The 20,532-nt window shown below is 41.3% G+C and overlaps 2 protein-coding genes across 4 annotated transcripts in view; one reads left to right on the plus strand and one right to left on the minus strand.

Annotated features, from left to right (window-relative positions):
• Positions 1-20,532, plus strand: part of ITGA2 (integrin subunit alpha 2) — a 70,287-nt gene that overhangs the window by 23,039 nt on the left and 26,716 nt on the right. For all 3 annotated transcript variants that reach the window (XM_033085098.1, XM_033085096.2, XM_033085097.2), the window contains exons 3-13: positions 3,590-3,699; positions 4,598-4,689; positions 8,509-8,623; positions 9,005-9,132; positions 11,208-11,356; positions 12,346-12,496; positions 12,918-13,083; positions 14,298-14,371; positions 15,708-15,846; positions 18,359-18,504; positions 19,234-19,377. In XM_033085098.1, the coding sequence (XP_032940989.1) occupies positions 3,590-3,699; positions 4,598-4,689; positions 8,509-8,623; positions 9,005-9,132; positions 11,208-11,356; positions 12,346-12,496; positions 12,918-13,083; positions 14,298-14,371; positions 15,708-15,846; positions 18,359-18,504; positions 19,234-19,377 (1,414 nt within the window). The remainder of the gene's footprint in view (positions 1-3,589; positions 3,700-4,597; positions 4,690-8,508; positions 8,624-9,004; positions 9,133-11,207; positions 11,357-12,345; positions 12,497-12,917; positions 13,084-14,297; positions 14,372-15,707; positions 15,847-18,358; positions 18,505-19,233; positions 19,378-20,532) is intronic.
• The window catches only part of MOCS2 (molybdenum cofactor synthesis 2), a 62,063-nt gene continuing 41,971 nt past the window's right edge, over positions 441-20,532 (minus strand). Inside the window, exon 5 of the mRNA XM_042780138.1 lies at positions 441-2,033. Within this exon, the coding sequence (XP_042636072.1) occupies positions 1,980-2,033 (54 nt within the window). The 3' untranslated portion in view covers positions 441-1,979. The remainder of the gene's footprint in view (positions 2,034-20,532) is intronic.

The raw sequence follows: 20,532 nt of genomic DNA on the forward strand, positions 1-20,532 counted from the left end.
TTATTTTTTTCCCTAACAGAAGCTGCCATTGTTGCAGCTCTGTCTTTTCAGTGCCAGAACCTCTGCTAATGCTGAGTTCTTTACCCAGTTTTGTTTTCCCTGACTGCATGCAGCACAGTTTACCCTTTTCCTTGTTGGAGAAGCTCCGGCTGCTTTTTTCCAGGACTTCTGAGTTTCTCACTCAAACTCTCTGGCCATAGCTCACTGTAGTTTTTGAACTTTTGATTCTTATTGAAAGGATCAAAAGTTTTAAATGGTGAGGAGTGTTTTAATGTGTGCAGAGAAGCATCTCTCCATGAAGAGTTTTCTGGTCTTCATATCTACTCACCACTTCCTGTAATTGTAGGAAAAAAGGCTAGATGATCTAAGAGTTTCTTTCGATTTTTATTTTCCTGTTAGCCATCTTCATATTTAGAAAACAAAACACAACACAATAAAAAGCAAATACATTAAAAGAGAGGGGGGGAAAAAAACCAAAACAAACAGAAAATATAAAACATGCTCTGACAACAGCTGGGATTTCAGCCCTTTGCTGTGAATTTTGATTTTGCTTTCTGCTACAACACAGTTTGCTGATTACTAGCTTTTTCATGGTGTAATTTCCCAGAAATAATTCCTGTTGCACTTTGATCTGCCACTCCTGCAGCTTGTTTGGTGAGGCATTGCTGCTGAACTTCATTTGACTTCCTAGTGCCATTGCTTTGTATACAGTGTTGGAGAATGATTGGGGAGATAAATAATAACATCAGTAGCAATACTACATTATACTCACTATAGTATTTTGTAAAGATGGTCTGCAAGGACACATAAAGAAGTTTTGTAAAAATAACCCATGGCTGAAAAAGAGCCTTAATTAATACATTATACATGATACAGTTTATTTGGAAACAAGCAGTCTCAAGTATTTTAATGCTACTTTCTTCCATTCTTTCCTGTCATATTCCGTTTCACTTTGCCTCATGCATCCTGTCTACTTACAGTAAAAAAAAGTTTTGTAGTTAGCAGGATGCTAGCCAGATACTTCCTTGCTGTCTTCACTTCTGATGTTTCAGAAAGATATACATGCATTTTCCCAGAGCAGTGTTGTGTAACTCCCTACTGCAATGGTTTATGTTAATTTTGAAAGGCAGATACGGCTTTCTGATTTCTTATGTAGATTAAGGCTGGTATTAGGTATAAGTAAGGAAAAGAATACAAAAGAAATAAAAATCATGTTATTTCCTAGAGCTGTTAAGGCTAGCAATTAAGAGTAGAGGGCTAATTTTGGCATAAGTCAGTTAATACTTTTTTCTCAGGCAGGTGTTGATGACAGGTTAGACTAGTTCAGTCAAATAATGGAACGAGTTTAATAGCTCTGTTCATTTCTGAAAATCACCATTAGTAACCATCAGTTCTAAGTGGGAATTCTGTGTATAGAGTGGCACGATTTGGCCTGCAACATAGGTATGACATTGAGATTTACAGACTCTGCAAATCTACAAGGAATACAGAAAAATAAGTAAATAAAATAAGTCCCAGTAAACTGTGAGGAGTACAAGACTAATGAAAGACAAAATTAAGTTTCTTTACCTGGCATAGATTTAAATTTGGATTTAAAATGAGAAAAATTTGTTTTGTTTTATCTTACGTTTTCCTGTTTATACCATGCAGCAGCTCCAAGGTTAGTTTCGGGGGTAGCAGAAGTAAAATTAGCTTCTGAATATCAAGTTTTAGAAGTGATGGTTCCTTGGTATAAGCAGATGTCTGGATTGCAGTTAGTTTTGAGGGCAGGGAAAATGGGAGGCAAATAATGCCCTGGAATGAGCAAAAGTACACATGCTGAGAAGGAGAGAATGGCTTTTGGACCCACAAAAGTGGGGATGATGTTTGTCTCTAGTTTATGTCAGTAGCAGGGGTGGAGTTTGGAGTTAGCTTGGAGTTAGGCTTGGATTTGAGGTCAGGCTAGTGCTCAGGCATGCTTCTGTTCCTCTTCTTCTCACTCACTCTTCATGTGAGTGAAACTCTCTGCTCTGGGCTCTCACGAAAACCTGTGGCTGCAGCACAACACAGAGAGTCACAGTGAGTTTCTTGACCAGATGGGAGTGGTTGCAGGGGGTATTTCCAAGATACAAGGCCATTCCCTGAACAGTAGCTGTCGTCCTGCAAGGACTCTGAAATATGTTTGCCTTCTGGGAAACTTAGAAAAAAAAATACAAGTGTTTATAAATGTGCACAGTGCAATGTTCAGCTTGACAGTTAATGCTGGAAAGCTGTTCCAGTTTCAGATATTGCACACACAGTGTCACTACCCATTTTAAAACTGTTTCCTGTTTCCACAAAAACTTCTATCCCTTTTCTTTCATCGTCCCAGTTGGCATTTTATACCTGTACCTAACTCAGTAGTACATTGCAAGGTGAGAGAGTGTAACACCACGTCTTCCTCTCTTCCTCCTACTTCTTCCTCCCACCATTGACCAGCTCCAGCCCTCTGTGTCACTGCAAGTATTTGCAGATTATGTTATCTGTTGGCGCATAACCAGCACAGTAGTTGCTTACAGGCTCTGTTTATTTGGTCCTGAGCTGTGGCAGTTCTGGTTTCCACTGTGCTGAAAAGGCTCAGAAACACTTGTAAAATAACAAGAACATCAGAGGTCTCCTCTCAGCTACTGCAAAACACACTGTTTTGTTAGAGAGAGCTGTTCCTATGAACCTAAGTTGCATATTTAGAGATGCACAAAGTCCTGTTCCTGCTGCCTGCATGATCACCCTTTTCCAGCAAGGTAATTGAGAAGGAATTAGGCATTCTTAAAATATCCAGACACACAAGAAAGAGAATCTGAAACCAAGTACCAAAATAGGTGTTCTTAAGCAGTATTCCCAGAAGGTGAACTAAACATTTTTGTGAAGGCTTTCAGATAAAGGATTCTTGAGGAGCAGATGTTGGGGGTAAACCTTATGGTAGATGAAGGAATGAGTCAGAGAACATGAATCGCTATGTGTTGTAGACAAAATTACCATAAGTATTAACTTTCTTGTTCAGGATTACAGACTTTATGCAGCAGATTGTTACCACCTGCAGTATTTTCTTTCTGACTCAGTGTGATCAAGGTGTGGTAGTGCACTAGTCAGACATAAGTGTTTAATTGTTGTTGAGCAGATCCTGTAGAAAATGCTTCTTATCAGTTAAAACAATAACCTAAAAGGAATCAGTTAACCATTACCTGATAGAACAATAAGTAATATGTCTCTTGATCCCCAACATATATATTTCTAAATTTTTTGTGTATCTATATATGTATTAGTACTTTCGCTATATTTCTTCTGACCTGCAACATAACATCCCATTAAAAACAGTACATGTGTTTGAGGCAGCTGAATCCCCAAAGGCTCTCCCATTCTTCTTCTCCACCAAAGCTGCCCCTGATGAATCTAGTGCAGTGAATTGATGTGCAAGTAAAGCTTCTGAACAGTTCTGGAGAAGACTCCTACTCTGAATGTCCTGAATATCTCGTGAAAGCCTCTCTACCTGTTATCTGTAGTGTGCCATGTGATACTGCTGCTGAACTTTTTCAGTATCATTAAGGACCTAATGAAGTTCCTTTTCCTTTAGGTTGTTGGTTGGTTCACCCTGGAGTGGCTATCCTGCCAACAGAACTGGAGATATATATGCATGTCCTGTTGGTGTGTCCAAAAACACATGTAAAAAATTGAATTTACAAGGTATGTTCTAACAACGTCTTGCTGCACTTGTTCAGTTTTCCGTTGTGCTTGTCCAAGGCCAATCTACCCTATTAAAACTTTTCTTCACTAGCTGTCTGCACAGTCTCAAATTCTGTGGAGGTGTGTGTGTGCTGCAAGGCCTCAGTGCTGATGAGACACATCTGTCTGAACAAAAATTGATGCCTGCCACTGGGCTCAGGCCGGGTGCTGGAGGCACTGGGGTCTCAGTGTCGCCCGCTGGAGCGCCCGGGGTGTTCAGCCCCTGGCCAAGGGAGTCCCAGAGCCAGGGGCTGGCAGGCACGGGGCTCTGCTGGCATCCAGGGGTGGGTGGCTGGGGGGGTCCCTGAGGTCCCTGTTCTCCCTAAACCAGGCAGGGTGTGTGTCTGTGTTTGCAAACTAACTATAAAATGGAGTTCAGGTTTGGGTACAGGGAAAATACGAGGCAGCAGAGTGTGCTGAGATGCCTCCTTCATGTTTGTTTGTGGTGCAGATCATTTCTGCCCTCCACTGCCCCTTCCAGTTTTTTTGTCTAAAGCCTGATCCTGGATCAGAGGAGTCTGGTGTCCTGAGGAATGTAACAGTAGCTACTCAGCTGCAGCTACTCAGCCAACCAAAAATATGCCAAGGTAGATTGTTTCTTCCTCTCTTTTGCCTTCGGCTCTCTTGAGGGCAGATACTCGAAATGGCCATACTTAATTGATGTCTTTATTTAATGGTTAGCAATCTTTTTCCCCCAAAGATTGGCTTTTGTTTCTTTTACCTCAGAATTTTATGCAGCCATTTGGAAAAGGCACCTTAGATTCTGAAAAATAAAGCTTTTGAAAGGAATTCTGATTTAGTAAATTGCTTCTACATCTTATTTATTATTCTGTCATTACATAATCTACTTTTATTTCAGCTTTAATAAATATCCCAAATGTGACTGAAATTAAAGAGGACATGAACCTTGGCTTGACTCTGATACAGAACTCAAAAACTGGAGGATTTTTGGTATGTATCAAGATCATATGCAGTACACACAGAAACTTCTGAGGAAAATCAAGAAACCAGAATTCTCCACATTTTTTCCTAAATCCAAGCTAAATGTATTTGTTATGCAGCATGGGTTAGTACATCCCACTGCATTTACTTCAGGTCCAAAATCAATGGAGAAATGTATCATTAATTCAGGAAAATTGTGATGTCTCTCCTTTGTCATTTACCTCAACATCTTATCCTAATTAATGTCTCAGTAATTTAAGTCAGACAATATATAGGCAAGATAGGCAAGAATATTTCTACCATTAATGATTTAAGGCAGTCTTTTACAGTTCTGATTATGCTTTCACAAGACTTTATATAATCTCTCCTCTATCATTCACACTTGCACAGACACTGTTCTCCTGAGATGTCTGAGTATTTCTAGTCCCTTGGATTTGTGATGTGTTTTATTTGGTTAGTGAGTTTGGAAGAGGATGCATTTTCTCAGTGTATATTCCACAAACCCCTGTCCTTGGAGCCTGCAAAATAGAATTCTTACTGAAAAGGAAGTGAATGCCTGTTAGATATGCTTTTTTATGATCCTAACCATAAGAATGGAAAACTGTTGGTGTGTAGGTGTATTTCAGTTTGATGTAGCCATGTGCAGTAAGTAAAACAATAAATTACAGAGAGAAGAGTTCTAGGCTGTCCTTAAGCTATGTATTTTTTGCTGCATCTTCCTAGTAATCACAAAAGTATTCAAGTACTTTTTGTATTCATTAACATGTAGCTCAGTTAACTGAAGTACTTAGAAGTATGCCTAGTTCCAACCTTCCCAGCAGTTCTCATGGAATTAGTAACGTTATTCATAACTTCAAAATACAGCAACAGTAATTTTCTTGTGGTTTGAAAAGGCCTTGATTAAAAAAATCTTATTCTATCTCTTGAATAATCCTTTCAGTTACTGTTAATGTCCTGTGCATACCCACTTTAGATCAGTATGAGTAACTGCAGTGTTTTAAAGTATCTCATGCAGGGAAATTTGTATTTTCTAATAATATTTTAACTTCTCTCAATTAAAAAGTATTTCCTGATCCACATGTTATTGATTGATTCTCCTTAATTGCATGGATTTAAAAAAGAAAAAAAGCAAACATAAAAAACCAAGTTGGATTCTAAGTCATAAACAGTCACGAGTTAATTAAGAGGAGTTCTTTTTTTTTACATTAGGAGAACGAGGTACTGGGGACAGGTGCTTATCTGTAACTCAGCTTCTACAAATACTCAAAGCCCCATGACTTAATTGTGGCAGGTATTGAGCCCCATGCATGGACTGCCTTGCTCCTATTTGCAAGCTGCTTCCCACCAGGACTTTGCTCTGAGTCTCTGTCTGTGGCAGCTGGCTTCTGTGATGGGCTCTTCAGGTTATTTCAAGGCTTCCTCCTCCCAGCTCACGGTTCTCCTTCCTCCTGTGGCCCCTCCTGCCTGTCCCAGTCTGCTGCGTGCTCAGTCCCTGGGCTCTTTGGCTTGGGAGCGTGACCCAGGCTGGCAGTCTGTGCTGCTGCTTGTTTGATGCCAGGGGATTGCTTCCCACAGGTATTCTAAGTGCAGGGCAGTCATTTCCCACACGCTCATTACATTTTTCTGAGGCACTCTTAGTCCTGATGGAGAGGTGCTCAAGAATTTCACTGATGGTTAACAAGGTTTTTCTGGATTTCCCATTAATTTTTATCAGTTTGTTTACTGGGCAGTGCTGTGCCTTTACATGAAAGAAGCAGCTCTCATCTCCCGGCATGTAAAATCTCCCTTCTCTATTTGACAGCCCCCCTTTGTCTTGCTGAACAAATACAGAGTTTTTTGGCTGAAATGTTCTTTTAAAATTACACCTCTCTCAAACGTCAATGACCAGGTCTATGCTGAATTCCATTTAAGTCTTTCCCAGGCACTATACAGTCTGTGTGATCTTTCCCCAACTCAACAGCTTCTCATCACACATCTTTAAGGCAAATTTGCTTTCCATGCTGGCTGCATGCTTGCAGTCACCCTGCTGTCATCTGGTGCCTGATCCATCTGTTTCTCTCCCTTCCATTCAATGACCTTCCAGTTTATGTCCACATTTCTTAATGTTAGTTCTGAAGGGCAAGTCTACATAGGTTTATAACATTCTGCCTTTCACATTCGTCTGTCCTTGACATGTGATCCCCCTTCTGTAATGATGCATCTTAAACTTCTGACTTAAACAATGCTAGACATTCATTTTCCCCTTTATTATCAACAAAGATATGGAACATTTTTGCTTTTTGCTCCAAGATTACCATCACACTTTTGAACTACCACCAATACAAAAAAAAAAAAAGTTAGAAAATGGGCAAATGAGACTGATCTAAAAAGTGCTTTAATTTTAAAGGCCAGTAACCCTCCTCCAGCTTCATGTAGATGATTTATTTTGTGCTTTTCACATCTCTAAAAATCTGTCTTTTTCAGTAAGAACTAACCATGCTTCATGTAGCAGTTAAAAAAAGCCCTTATCTCAAGATCAGATAATGTGGATACTTCCTTTCTCCTCTAGAAAATCCACCATCTGGTCAAATATCTTAGGATAGTTTGATGTTGTCTCTCACTGGGAAACCAGTGGGTGATTTAGCTCATTTTTTATTTACTTTTTAATTTAATTACCTTTTTCTGTCTCCAATATTCTTGAGGAAAGTGTAAAAGTCCCTCCTTTCCTAAATAGAGGTGGATGCAACCAGAGTGTATTTATAAGGAAACTATAATTTCTCACAGAACGGTGGGAGAGAGGTTATGTAGAGGTTATATTTATTTCCTCGAGTTTCTAATGTTTTCTTTTAAGAAGGAAATACACCCACCAACTTGCCAGCTCAACACACACACACAACAAAGCCCCCCTATGTTCTCACGGCAAAATACTCTCTTAATATGTGGTTGATATAAGTACATACAGAGATGTACAAAGAAGTACAGCTGGTTGATCCAGCCAGAAATACTTCTTTCTACAGAGGTTGTTTCCAGCAGCGAAGCAGGGTCGTTTTCCCCCAGACACGGAGCTGGGGGGGATGCACGGCCAGGGCAGACCTCTCCCGCTGGAGACGGTGCAGTTTAGCCTGGAAAGGCCAGGTGCATTCCTGTCGGGATGAGGCTTTCGGAGGGGTCCGAGCTGCCGGTGCCCCCGCTGCAGCCACTGCCCGCCGCGCTCCGGCCACTGCCCCCCTCCACTCACTGCCCCCTGCCCCATTCACTGCCCCCTGCCCCACTCACTGCCCCTTGCCCCATTCCCTGCCCCCTGCCCCTTTCCCTGCCCCCTCCATTCCCTGCCCCCTGTCCCATTCCCTGCCCCCTGTCCCATTCTCTGCCCCCTCCATTCCCTGCCCCCCTCCATTCCCTACCCCCTGTCCCATTCCCTGCCCCCTGTCCCATTCCCTGCCCCCTGTCCCATTCCCTGCCCACTCACTGCCCCCCTCCATTCCCTGCCCCCTGCCCCATTCCCTGCCCCGCTCCATTCCCTGTCCCCTGCCCCATTCCCTGCCCCCTGCCCCATTCCCTGCCCCGCTCCATTCCCTGCCCCCCCCGCTGCCCCCCCCACCCCGGGCCCGGTGCGCGGGGCGCTTCCGCCACCTGGCGGCCGCCGTTGGCGCTGCAGCGCGCGGGTGCGGGAGCAGTCCCGGCTGGAATACTTGTGCCTGGGAGCTGGATGGAGGGATATCCCGATATCCCGAGAACTTCCTTATCCTATATGCCCTGTCCTGCTTGTGATTTGTTTTTTTTTTTAATCGATATGGTGAGACATGTAATTGCAATCTTTATAGTTTCTTTTTGTTGTTACTTTTTAAGACTTGTGGTCCCTTGTGGGCGCAGCAGTGTGGAAGACAATACTATGCAACAGGAGTTTGTTCTGAAGTCAGTCCGAGTTTCGAGATCCTAAGAAGCTTTTCTCCTGCTGTTCAAAGTAAGGCAACCTGTGCAAAATGGATTCAATTAAAAACAAATAAACAAACATGCTAACAAGCTTACCAAACTAAATCAACAGATATTGTGCTGGGGACTGTTAACTTTGATTTCTTAAAAAATTGTGTGTGCCAGAAGCAAAGTCCCTGGATTTATGTGTGAAGACTGACAAATTGGGATCTGATACTGATGTAAATATGGTCTTAATCCTCTGTATTCAGAGTACAGGCTTAAAACCTGCATATATGCTCCTATTGAGTCCTCATTCTGGCAAAGCCTTATGATCTGAGGTGTGAGACCTAAATATCCACCTCTGAATTTAGCTGAAGAGTATATTGAGACTGCAAGTGTATTTAATGTCCATTTCTTATTTTTATTTTAGAGTGTTCCTCTGTTATAGATGTTGTGGTGGTTTGTGATGAGTCAAACAGCATTTATCCCTGGCAAGCAGTGCAGGCATTTTTGAAAAAATTTGTGCAAGGCTTAGACATAGGCATTAACAAGACCCAGGTAAGTCAAAGACATATTTGAGAAAGACCGAAATAACCCAAACAAAACAAAACCTAAACCAACCAATTTTAAAGGAAACCAAATGTGTAACTACAGTACCTCCCTCAAAGCCACAGGTTACAGAGTTATCCTATTCAGATAAAATTCAGGAAATTTTATCTCACGGTTATCCTATTTCAAAAGGGATTGGTAGTTTGATCCAAAATACAAAATAACTTAAGTAGAAGTCTGTGTTGTATCTAGGAGAGTCAGATCTCTTTCATGCATTAGATGTAAAAGTAGTTGAAAATAATCTTTGGGGATGTGATAAAAGTAGAACAGATTTTTAGTGGGCTTTTCATAGAACTCTTACTTTCCAACTGCTGCATCTTTAAAACAGGAGCTTTTCCTGCTGGTTTACTCACTGATCTTTGAGGGTTTTTTTCCTTTTGGTTTGATGATGGTAAGGAAATTTTATTACTTTTTTTTTTGTTTGTTTTAAACATCTTCTGTCTTTACAGTTGTCCATTTTCCCTAAACAGTTCTGAGAACAAAGACTGGGGCACTGGATATCTCTCTCCCAAAGGCTGCCTTCTTCCTTGGGCTACTTTGGAAGTGAGGTGCTTAAAAGCTAGGCTTCTGAGTTCTTTCTGAACCTCACCTCTACCATCTTTTCTTTTTTTCCTTTTGTTTTAAATGCACATCTTATCATATGTCTTTAGCGTCACCTGTATTAAAAACAAGTAGGGTTTGCAGTGCTGTAAAGTAACTAACCTTTAGGACTTCCTCTGAAGAGATCAGACTGAGGTGCTGTCAGCTTGTAGAGCTATTCTATTTTCTCATTTTTCCCAGAGCTCCTTGTATTATTGCTATCCACCAGCCCTTCCAGAAGTAACCAAGCAAATATTTAATGTCTACTATTTTAGATTGATTGCAGTAACATTTTGCAGTCCATAACAAATGATATAAAGTGCAAGAGCATTTTAGCCTTCTTTGCTTTCCAAATATGTTAATATTAATTGGTTTCATATGTGTTGAAAGAGAGCTGTGCATCTGCAGACCTTTTACACCAATCTGACACATAAGTAAGCATCATGATTCTATGTACAGTAGTTTCACGAATACAAGCCGCACGGAGTATAAGCCGCACTTCCGGTGCCTCGACAATGTTGCTGTCTTTGTCAATAGATAAGCCGCACCCCGAATATTAGCCGCACTTTCGTTCATCGCGAGAATCCGTGCGCAGCTTTCACAAATTAGCGAATTAGTAACAGGATCGCGGCATAGCGGGCTTTACTGGCTCGGGGCGGGACCAGGAAGGCTCGGCCCGCTCATGGTTGCCGACGGGGCCGGCCGGGTGGTACCGCAGCCGCCGCCGGGCTCACTGGCCCCCCTCTCCCGTCAGCACCGCCCCGCTGCCGCGTTTACTCGCCCTGCCGGCGGGCCAGCCGCCACCGGCGCTGGCAGGCACGCCGGCCGCCCCGCGCCATGTTTGCTCGCCCAGCTGGCAGGGCTGCCGCCGCTGCCAGGCTCTGCCGGCGGGGCGGCCGCCGCCAGGCTCGCCGGCCGCCCCCTCCCGTCTGCACCGCCGCCGCGTTTCCTTGCCCTGGCCGGCACTGCAGGCCCCCGCACCGCTGGGCTCCCCCACGCTGCTGGCCCCGATTCTGCTGGGCTTCCCCCGCTGCCAGGCAGCCCCACCCGCCGGCCTTCCTGCTTCTGCCATGCTCCCCTGCACTGCTAGCCCCAATTCTCTCAGGCTCCCCCGCCCTGCTGTCCCGGGCTCTGCCGCCCCCCCTGCCCCGCCCTGCTGGCCCAGGCTCTGCCGCCCACCCCCACACTGCTGGCCCCACCTCTGCCAGGCTTTCCCACCTCAGCCAGGGCCGGCCGGGCTCCAGCTTGGCTTGGGGCTGCCGTGGGCTCTCACTTCCGTGTTGGCAGCTTTTAGAATATTGTTCATGTATTAGCCGCCCTCGAATATTAGCCGCACTTCCGGGTTTCCACCAAACTTTTGGTCAAATTGGTGCGGCTTGTGTTCGTGAAATTACTGTAACTAATTGTAAAGCATCATAACCTAACACCTTTTTTTTATTGCCTAGGTGGGTTTAATTCAGTACGCTAATGATCCCCGTGTAGTCTTCAATTTGAATACGTATCAAACAAAGGATGAGGTTGTTAAAGCAATGGAGCAAACATCTCAGAAGGGAGGAGATCTCACTAATACTTTCAAAGCCATTGACAATGCAAGGTGAGATGCATCGATGATTTACTGCGCAGTTGTTGTAACTTATCTCACATGGCAAGAGAACACCTTGAATTTCATTCCCACTGGAAGACCATGTGCCTGGGGCCTCTAGAGTGAGTTCCCAGCCCTAGGCAGAATTCATCAGGTACATATACAGTGTCCCATGTAGATTGGTACAGGAATATGTAAACTAGAATTCCTGAAAAGCATATTGTTAACCATTGGGTTGAACTCTAAAGGAATTCTGGTAGCCAGAAGAATTGCTTGTTATGTCACAGATCTCTAAATATGACAGTGTATCATAAAGAGTGGACAAGGTTTTAGGAAAGGTACAAAACCACTGAAAGAAGTAAAGTTTATTCAGGAATTCAGTAAGCACAGTAACATTCTGTTTGCACATCAGGCTTTGGTTGATTGCAGAGAAAATAAAACCTCTTGTCTGTTGTGTGTTTGTCACAGCAGCACCATGAGTGTGAAAAAATAGGAAAAGTTTAAACCCATGTTTTTTGACTCTGAGCACGTATACAAACCAGGTCCATTTCTCAACAAGAAGATGCTGTTTTGAAGTTTGAGTACAGAACTCTATGCCATGCTGAATGAAATGAACTTGAGAATATGGTTTAGGAATAGACTCAGCCTTCAATGGAGTCAGTATTTTCAGTAGTATTAAGAAGCCTGTTATTAATTCTGTTCCATTTTTGTCTGAGCTTGGTGATGCCAATTCCTGATGTCATAAAACTTTAATAGTTCTGATAAAATCCCCTTTTCGTTTAGAAATACATATACAAAAAATATTGTTTGCCCTGGAATTTACATTTTTATCAGAAACACCATCCAGTCCTTCCAGTCCTACATATTTTTCTGTTTCTTTGGTTTCATTTCTTATGCACTATAGCAGCAACTTGTTCTAATTCAGTGGTGGGCAGTCATTGTGTGTACTGTACTCCATGCATTATGGATTGATGAGTGATGAACCCCATGTTTTATAACAGACAGTATGCCTTCTCAGCTGAATCAGGAGGACGCCCAACAGCCACAAAAGTCATGGTTGTTGTGACAGACGGTGAATCACATGATGGCTCCAACTTGAAAACAGTGATAGGTAAATGCAATGAGGACAATATAACCAGATTTGGCATTGCTGTAAGTAATACTAAAATTATACATTACTACATGTTTGAAAGATTGTTTTGTTGTGTATGTATGAAGGTGCATGTTCTATACTAAAGTGGTGTGTATTGCACACACTGTTACACTGGTGAGACTGAAGCAAAGTCAAGCTAATCCTCTGAATTGGTGGAAATACTACTCTTTTTCCTGTCTGAAAAAGCAGGACTAGGATTGCCTGAGCAATTTCAGTGATTTTCTCCCTTGCCAGGCCTTATGCACTTTTCCTGTATGAATGGTCCCTTGCATAGGAATGAAGTCTAATAAGCAATTCAGTAACATGCATAGAGGTAACCATTTTTTTAGTATGTAGAATATTTGCTAAAACAGTACAGAAGGAAACAGAGTAGCACCATGATTTCTCTTCTTATTTTGTTGTTTTTGTTTTTTACACAAGGTTTTGGGATACTTAATAAGGCATGAACTCGATACTAAAAACCTAATTAAAGAAATCAAGGGAATTGCTAGTCACCCAACAGAAAAGTATTTCTTCAATGTGTCGTCTGAGGCTGCACTACTGGAAGAAGCAGGAACACTTGGAGAGCGTATTTTTAGTATAGAAGGTAATGCTTCGCATCTTCGAAAAATTAGATCAGATTCTCCCAGCTGATGAGCTTAAGATTTTATTTAGCTTCAGTGTAGTGCAGTATTGTGAAAATTAGGGGTGGCTGGAGCTGCAGGCTGCTCACCAGGAGGGCTGTGGTTTTCACAGGTGTTCCTCCAGCTACTCCACCCCTAATTAGGCTGAGCTTTAAGTTAATTTATGCAGTTTGTGGAAAACATTCGTCAGCTGATGAAAATTTCTGTTATGTCAGGGGCTTCAGGTTTTCCGTATGCAACGTAATGTATTTGTTACCACCAAAAGAATAAAGGTACCTTTATGCTTGTGAGCTTCACCTGTGTGAATCCTAAGCTATTTTAAATTAAAAAACAAAAAAAACCCCGAAAACCAAAAAAACCCAACCAAAACAGAAGATAAGGTTACTGATTACAGAATTGAAAATGCAATTTGGGTGGTGCCTACCAGGTCCCCTCCCTAGCACCACCCACACTCCTATGTGTTGCAAAGAGGAAGGTGTTGCAGAGGTGACACAGAGATACTTTGGCTATCCTAAAAGCCAGCTTTTAAATTTAAGGTAATTTCAGACCTTGCCTTGGAGGTGTGTAACCCGCTCCCAACTCCCTAAGGAGCTTATGTCTGCCACTTTCCTGTGCTCAGGAAGAAATCTCCCCTTCTCTTTCACCTTCATTTGTTCTTTGCCAGGCCCATGGTGCTACTCAAAGCAGGGGAATAGGGCTTTCTGCTGAGTACTCCCACTGAATTGCCATCCATCTAGCTTATGAAATGGATGTCACAGTATTCGTCAAGACAATTACAACAGTTTTTAGAAGTCCTATATGAAAATAAAATTTCCTATTCTGTTTGAAAGTTTTGAATATAGTCATTAAAGCTGTTAATTTCAGGATATTAGTGCTTCCTAGGAAACACGAAAGAGGCCAGCCCCAGTGGCAAGACCGTGCAAACTGCTTCAAACCATCTTGACCATCATCTTCTGCCCTTTTTGGGATATAGCATGGCTCTTGGCTCCATCTTATCAATTTACCATTAAATTCTCCAAAAACTACTACTGTTTACCAGCTCTGATTTCTGTTGTTTATAAATGTTTTAGCCAAATTGGTGGATAAACATGGCCCCCATAGCTAAACTCAGAGGCAGCAAGGCTGGATTTTGTGCGGTCATATAGAGATAACCATACATGCATATCTGTTTTACCAGGTACTGATCAAGGTGATACTTTCCAAATGGAAATGTCACAGGTGGGCTTCAGTGCATATTACTCACAAAAAAAGGTATGTAAGTGTAATTATTTAATGATACAAATAGATGTACATATGTAAACATGAGTATAGGAAAAAAGAAATAAAAATACAGTGTCCAATTTTAAGAACTTTCTGCAAGTAGGAGAATATCAAGTGATCCGTTTTTTTACTTGAATATATATTAATAAGTGTAGTTGTATTATAGTTTGTTTAATGTCCTGATTTTGAGATGTGTTAATACAATGATTTCAGTGATTTTTGAGTTCATGTAGCAGGAAAAGTTTAATTACTCCATGTTTGTGACTAGCTATATTGTAAAGCTGGTAGGCAGTTACCAAAATATAAATAAATCAAGTCTGAAAATAATTTATCTGTAAATTATAAAATGAATAATATTTGTTAAAAGCATATTTCACTTAAAAGTTAGAACCAAAAAATCAGATATATTTTAACAATAATCAATTTTAAGCTTATCTTTATCAAATAAGTCCTCCTCACAAAATCCAAATGTGGTTCAATAAGCCTTCAACTGAAAATACAAGAAGACTGTTTCTTTCTCATAGTCCTTAAAGATTAATGAAATAATTTTTAAGTTCTCTCTATTGGCACAAATTGAAGTTTTAAATTATGAAGCAGTTGATGCTAAGAAATAGCAAAAAAATGAGAAGCATATGGGCATTTTTTCAGGAAAATTACACATTCAATTTTATTGTAGTTTTCTGTAGCAGTATCTCAATTTAGTGAAGAATTTTAGTAACTTGAATAAACTGTGTTTGTTTTCTGTGTACAAGTATAAGATTAAGTGTTTCTGTATTAAGTATTCTGTATAATAAGCCATTCTAATTTGGATTTTAGATTTAACTGTTCTCTCAAGAACAACTCCTTACATAAAGAATTAAACTGTATCTATTCACATCAGCTTTTGTATGCCATCATTGGCACTTTTGTTGTAGAGAAAAAGGGCTTTAGCTTTTTTGTAGAGCTGCATTTGTGTGATCCTCAGTCTTCTGAGGATCATGGGTGCATAAAAGCATGGACTTAGCAAGTCCAACCCTAGTGTGGACAGACTTAGGAAATTATCACAGTATTTAATTAAACCCATTTCATCATGAGTTGCAGTGCCACAGGAACTAAAGCAGTCACTTATCCTCTTGCAGTAGAAGGGTGATAATCCCTCTTAACAGGGCAGTAAAGTCCTGCAAAAAAAGTGGCAACTATGAGCAGCTCCAGTCAACTGCCTGCAGGCTTTATTCTGCATCACTGGCTTAAACACAGTGATGTAGGAAATTATGCATGGGACCTTCAGCTTTGCTCACACTTCTTCTAAATCAGGTAGTTTTAAAATACTGACTTTTATTTTTTAAAGGATGTTCTGCTGCTGGGTGCAGTTGGGGCCTATGACTGGAGTGGAACAGTAGTTCAGGAGTCTTCAGACAGGGCCACCACCTTTCCAAGCCATGTGTTTGAGAAGATTCTACAGGACAGAAATCATAGTTCATATCTAGGTAAGGGGCTGAAATACAAATCTGGAAATGTATGAAACCTTGACTAAGATATTAAAAAAAGCTGGAAGGTTCTCCTCTAGCCAGATTTGTGTTAAGAAATTATTTGAGAATATAAAAAGAGTTTTTGGTCAAAAGAGATTTTTACTGGTCAACAGTTTATTGAATAAAAACTTGACTTTTTAAAAATCCTACTAATATCAAAGTGATAAGCTGGAAAAAAAAATCAGTCTTTGTCACAAATGTGGTTGAACCCCAGCTGGCAGCTAAGCAGCTACTTAGTCACTCCTCTTAAGGGAAGTGAGAATGGGGGAGAGTTGGAAGAGTGAACTCTTGGATTGAGATACAAAGTGAATGTCATGAATGCAAGCAAAGCAAGGGATTTATTCACCATTTTCCATGGGCAGCCAGGTGTTCAGCCATCCCCAGGACAGCAGGGTTCCAACACACACAACTGTGACTTGGGAAGACAAGCACCATCACTGTGAACATCCCCTCCTTGCTCCTCCTTCCTGCAGCCTTACATGCCACCATATGGAATGGGATACCCCTGCAGTCAGCTGTGGGCAGCTGCCCTGGCTGTGTTCCCCCCAGGTCCTTGTGACCCCTCCCAGCCTCATCGCTGGTGGGGTGAGGAGAGGAAAGGGCCTTGACACTGTGTGAGCACTGCTCAGCAGTAACTAAAACATCCCCGTGTTACCAACACTGTTTCCAGCATAAATCCAAAACACAGCTCCACAGCAGTGGCTGTGAAGAAAATTAACTGTATTCCAGCCAAAACCAGCACAGTCACAGAGACATAATAAATCACAGGATTTGAAAAGGCTGCTTAGTGAATCATGCTGATCATTATGAGTTGCTTCTGTTACAATATTTGAGTGTTCTTCCCCAGTTCAATGTGGATGAGAAGCTGATTGACTTCCTGTTGTTTCTTATGTGTTTCTGTTCCCTTGGCCTTTTCCAGTTCAGTTTCTAGATTTTGAATATTTTTACCAATTCATAGAGATTTTGCTTATAATCTCCATATGTGTTTTTGACATGTTTTTGTGACCCAATAAAGCCAGTATTCTCAGTTCATTGAAATGTTTTCTGTAAACCTTCAACATGGCTGCTCAGATGTTTCATCCCTGAATAATGCGACTACATTAAGCATCTATGACTTTCCCATTCTTGAAGGTATTTAATAATATGCTCTCTTTGCAACTAACATGCTCTATTTTTTCCCCTATGGTTCAGTATTACTTGAATCCAACAAAATGAATATATCTAAACCAAACCAAATGAGTAGTAGCTCTTTTGAATGTATGATCTCTTCAGACTTTCTCTTACTTAATTTTCTTAATAATTTAAAAAAGCTCAGGTCATTTCCATTCTCTACAAGGCAGTTTTAGTGTATTTACTTTAATCTTTCTAGAGCAAACAATGTTGTTGCCTTTTCTGTCCCTGTATTTCCCTTCCATTTTCTCTCCTCCAGTAGGAGCTCTCTCTCACCAGCTTGGGGGAGTCTAAGTTAAAGAGCTGCTAGAACATCACAGCCTGATCAATTGGCCACTGTTCTGCACTGAAGCCATTCACTTCAAATTATTGTATTCTGTGTTAAGTAGGAAGGTGTATACTTGCAGAATAAAATCTTGTTTAGTTGCTCACTGGACTTCCAGTCACAAAAGTTGTTCTCACTCTGTGTCTGAATAAAAAATCTGAATTAGGCTGGTGTGATGTAAAGTTGAAGGCATAATCCTTTTAGACTGTGCTCCTCATATTGTTCTGCAGCTTGCTAAAAATCTGCATTTTCTGTCCCACCACTGGCACTTTGTTATTGGGTTTAACTATAGACTTTATAAAGGATGACTTTGTTTTCTTTGCTTAAAATAAATTTGCTGGAACTAAACCGCAGAAATGTAAAGTATGTACTAATTCTAGATTTATACTGCTAAAACATGTTTGCATTTTTGCAGGTATTAAATTATGTTTCCTAAAAGCAAATAAATGCTAGAATAATGGTCATGAGGATTAAAATGTTCAAAGAAGTTCAATCAGCTCTTCAGCTAACAAGCTGTTAGTGTAGCCTCTTCTATTCACACAAACTACTGGTCTGTGGTTTGGTGAGCTGTGGGAAAACACACTGCAAACTTTGCAGAAGCTAGGTGTTCCCAAGACTGGTTCAAACTTTCATCTCATATTTCTCTTTATTTCTTCTTTCCAAGGATACTTTTTGCACGTTTTTTTTCTTGTCTCCTTCACAAGCATAACATTTCTGTGGTCTACATTTTACTGAATCGGCTAAGCTATTGTGTTATTCTGTAAACCTGCTTCAACTTGATCTGTGTGTCATTGTTCTCTCCAGGAGAATATTGCAAATTTTATGCATATGTGACAGCATAACTTCCCATCTGGAATTGTCACTCTGCAATTAACATACCAGATTGACTCATCCTCTGTGCCTTTTTGGATAACCAGCTGATAAATTGTAATTAATGGTATCTCACATATGTTAAATGTTGGCTTCTATCCCCAGGTTATTCTGTTGCTGTTCTCTCAACTATGAGCTCTGTCTATTTTGTTGCTGGTGCACCAAGATCCAACTACACTGGCAGAGTGGTGGTTTATGATGTTGACAGTGATGGTAATATTGCAATTGTGCAGTCACAGAGAGGCGAGCAGGCAAGTATATTTTGGTCATGAGTACAGACTCTCAGGAATCTGTTTTTATTGACCCAGCAGTAAATTGCAATTTGTTTTGAAAATTCCTCTTTGTCTCAAAGCATTTAGAATCCACTTGAACTTTTCTCTACCACTAGACTATTTCAATGCGGTTAGCTGCAACTCTTAAACAGTACTTTAGGAAGTAATCCAATTACTGGTAAAAGATAATATACAAATCTAACTAATGTATCCTTCTGTCAACAATTCAAATTGGGAGAGACTCAGTGAACTCAGCTCTGCCTGAGAAGTTATGAAGTAGATGACATCAGAAGACAAATCTGGAAGCTCAATCTCTTTTTCTCCCTTTCGAAAAGAGGAATGATTTTAGTTACTTTTAGTGTCCTCTGTAAGACGAATCTGAGAGTAGATCAGAGGTTGGGTAATTTCATATGCAGTTATAAAAAAACCATATCACTCTCATATCTTACTTTCTCCTGGAATTTGCATTGCTGAGTCATAAAGCCATAGCAGCAACTACGGGACAGAAACAGTGAAGTATATGTCTATGTCTATGTATATGTATATGTATACAATTCTTCTAACAAGAAGAGTTTTTACAGATTTAATTTAATTCATCAATATTAAGTAGTATTGGAATATTACTGGATGTAAATTTTCTGAATCAGGTGCTAAGACATGACTTACAAAAACCATGTGTGGTGACAACCCATTTACTACTGATTTCAGATTGGCTCCTACTTTGGCAGTGTGGTGTGTTCAGTGGATGTCAACGGGGATTCTGTGACAGATGTGCTGCTTGTGGGTGCACCAATGTATATGAATGACCTGAAGAAGGAAGAAGGGAGAGTATACATGTTTTCCATCACAAAGGTAAAAATGAAAGCCAGCATTGCTTAGGGCTGATTTCTGTCAAATCAGATTGCCCACATGCATGCTAAAAGGCCTTTGGCCTCTCCAGATCCTTGAAGTCACTATTTAATGAATCTTTTCAAGGTGTTCGAAATATTTCAAGTGACTTTTCCTTTTTAACAAGAAACAGAGCACAGTGCTTTTTCTTGGATGTGGCAAAAGGGCAGGGATGAATGCGGCCAAGGCTTCCTGGTTAGAGTGCTGTGTGTGGAGGCCTTTCCATGCTGCCTTGCATGTTCTGCTTTTCAGTAGCAGCTACAAATTCACCCCAGAATTGCTTGTGCATATAATCTGGGGATTAGGCAGCTGGAACAGACCAAAACGGAGCCAATGAGCAAGGCAGTAGCTAAGCACTGTTAGTTGTCAGAGGCCTGATGCTCTCAGTGTCTCCCTGGTCCTGCTGTCAGGCAATGTGCTTCGTGCTAATATAGCATGGGTTGGCCATATCTCTGAAAAACCGAACTCAAGGCTTTTGCTAACTAATTGCCTTTTTTTTTTGGTGAATGTATTCAATGCCTGACAGTAGTCCCAAAGCAGTTCTAAGAAATGCTCTTCTACCAGCTTTCTGCATTGTTTTGTAGACTCTAACACTGGATGGTTACCATAACTCTTGTTGTCCCCTCTCTTCAGTAAAGCTTAATTATTTGTCTGATGCTTGACCAACAGTGCTTTTTATTCAGACCTGTAGTAGGTGTTTTCAGAATATATGTATTAACCATACTCTGAGCTCTCTGACATTTTTGAACAGTCTTTCATTCACTGGATGTCTGCAAAGTACAGTAATTTCACGAATACAAGCCGCACCAATTTGACTAAGATTTTGCTCCTAAACCGGAAATGCGGCTAATAATCAGGAGCGGCTAATACAACCGCAGAAGTGCCTGCCAGAGTGCTGAGCTGAGCAGCTGCAAAGTCGGCATTTTGCGATTGTTACAAATCGCTACTCTGTTGCACCGCGGGTGGAGCCTGGCTCCCTGCAGGCAGCACGGGGGGCGGGGAGAGAGGCGGGAGAGCTCTCTTTCCTCCTCTGCCACAGCCCAGGGGAGAGACGGGGGGGGGCCCGGCGCCGCCATTGCCGCGGCCCGGGGAGGAGAGGGGGGACCCGGGCCGCCCCTA

This window comes from Catharus ustulatus, chromosome Z (genome assembly GCF_009819885.2).
Source record: "Catharus ustulatus isolate bCatUst1 chromosome Z, bCatUst1.pri.v2, whole genome shotgun sequence".
NCBI classification, from domain to species: Eukaryota; Metazoa; Chordata; class Aves; order Passeriformes; family Turdidae; genus Catharus; species Catharus ustulatus.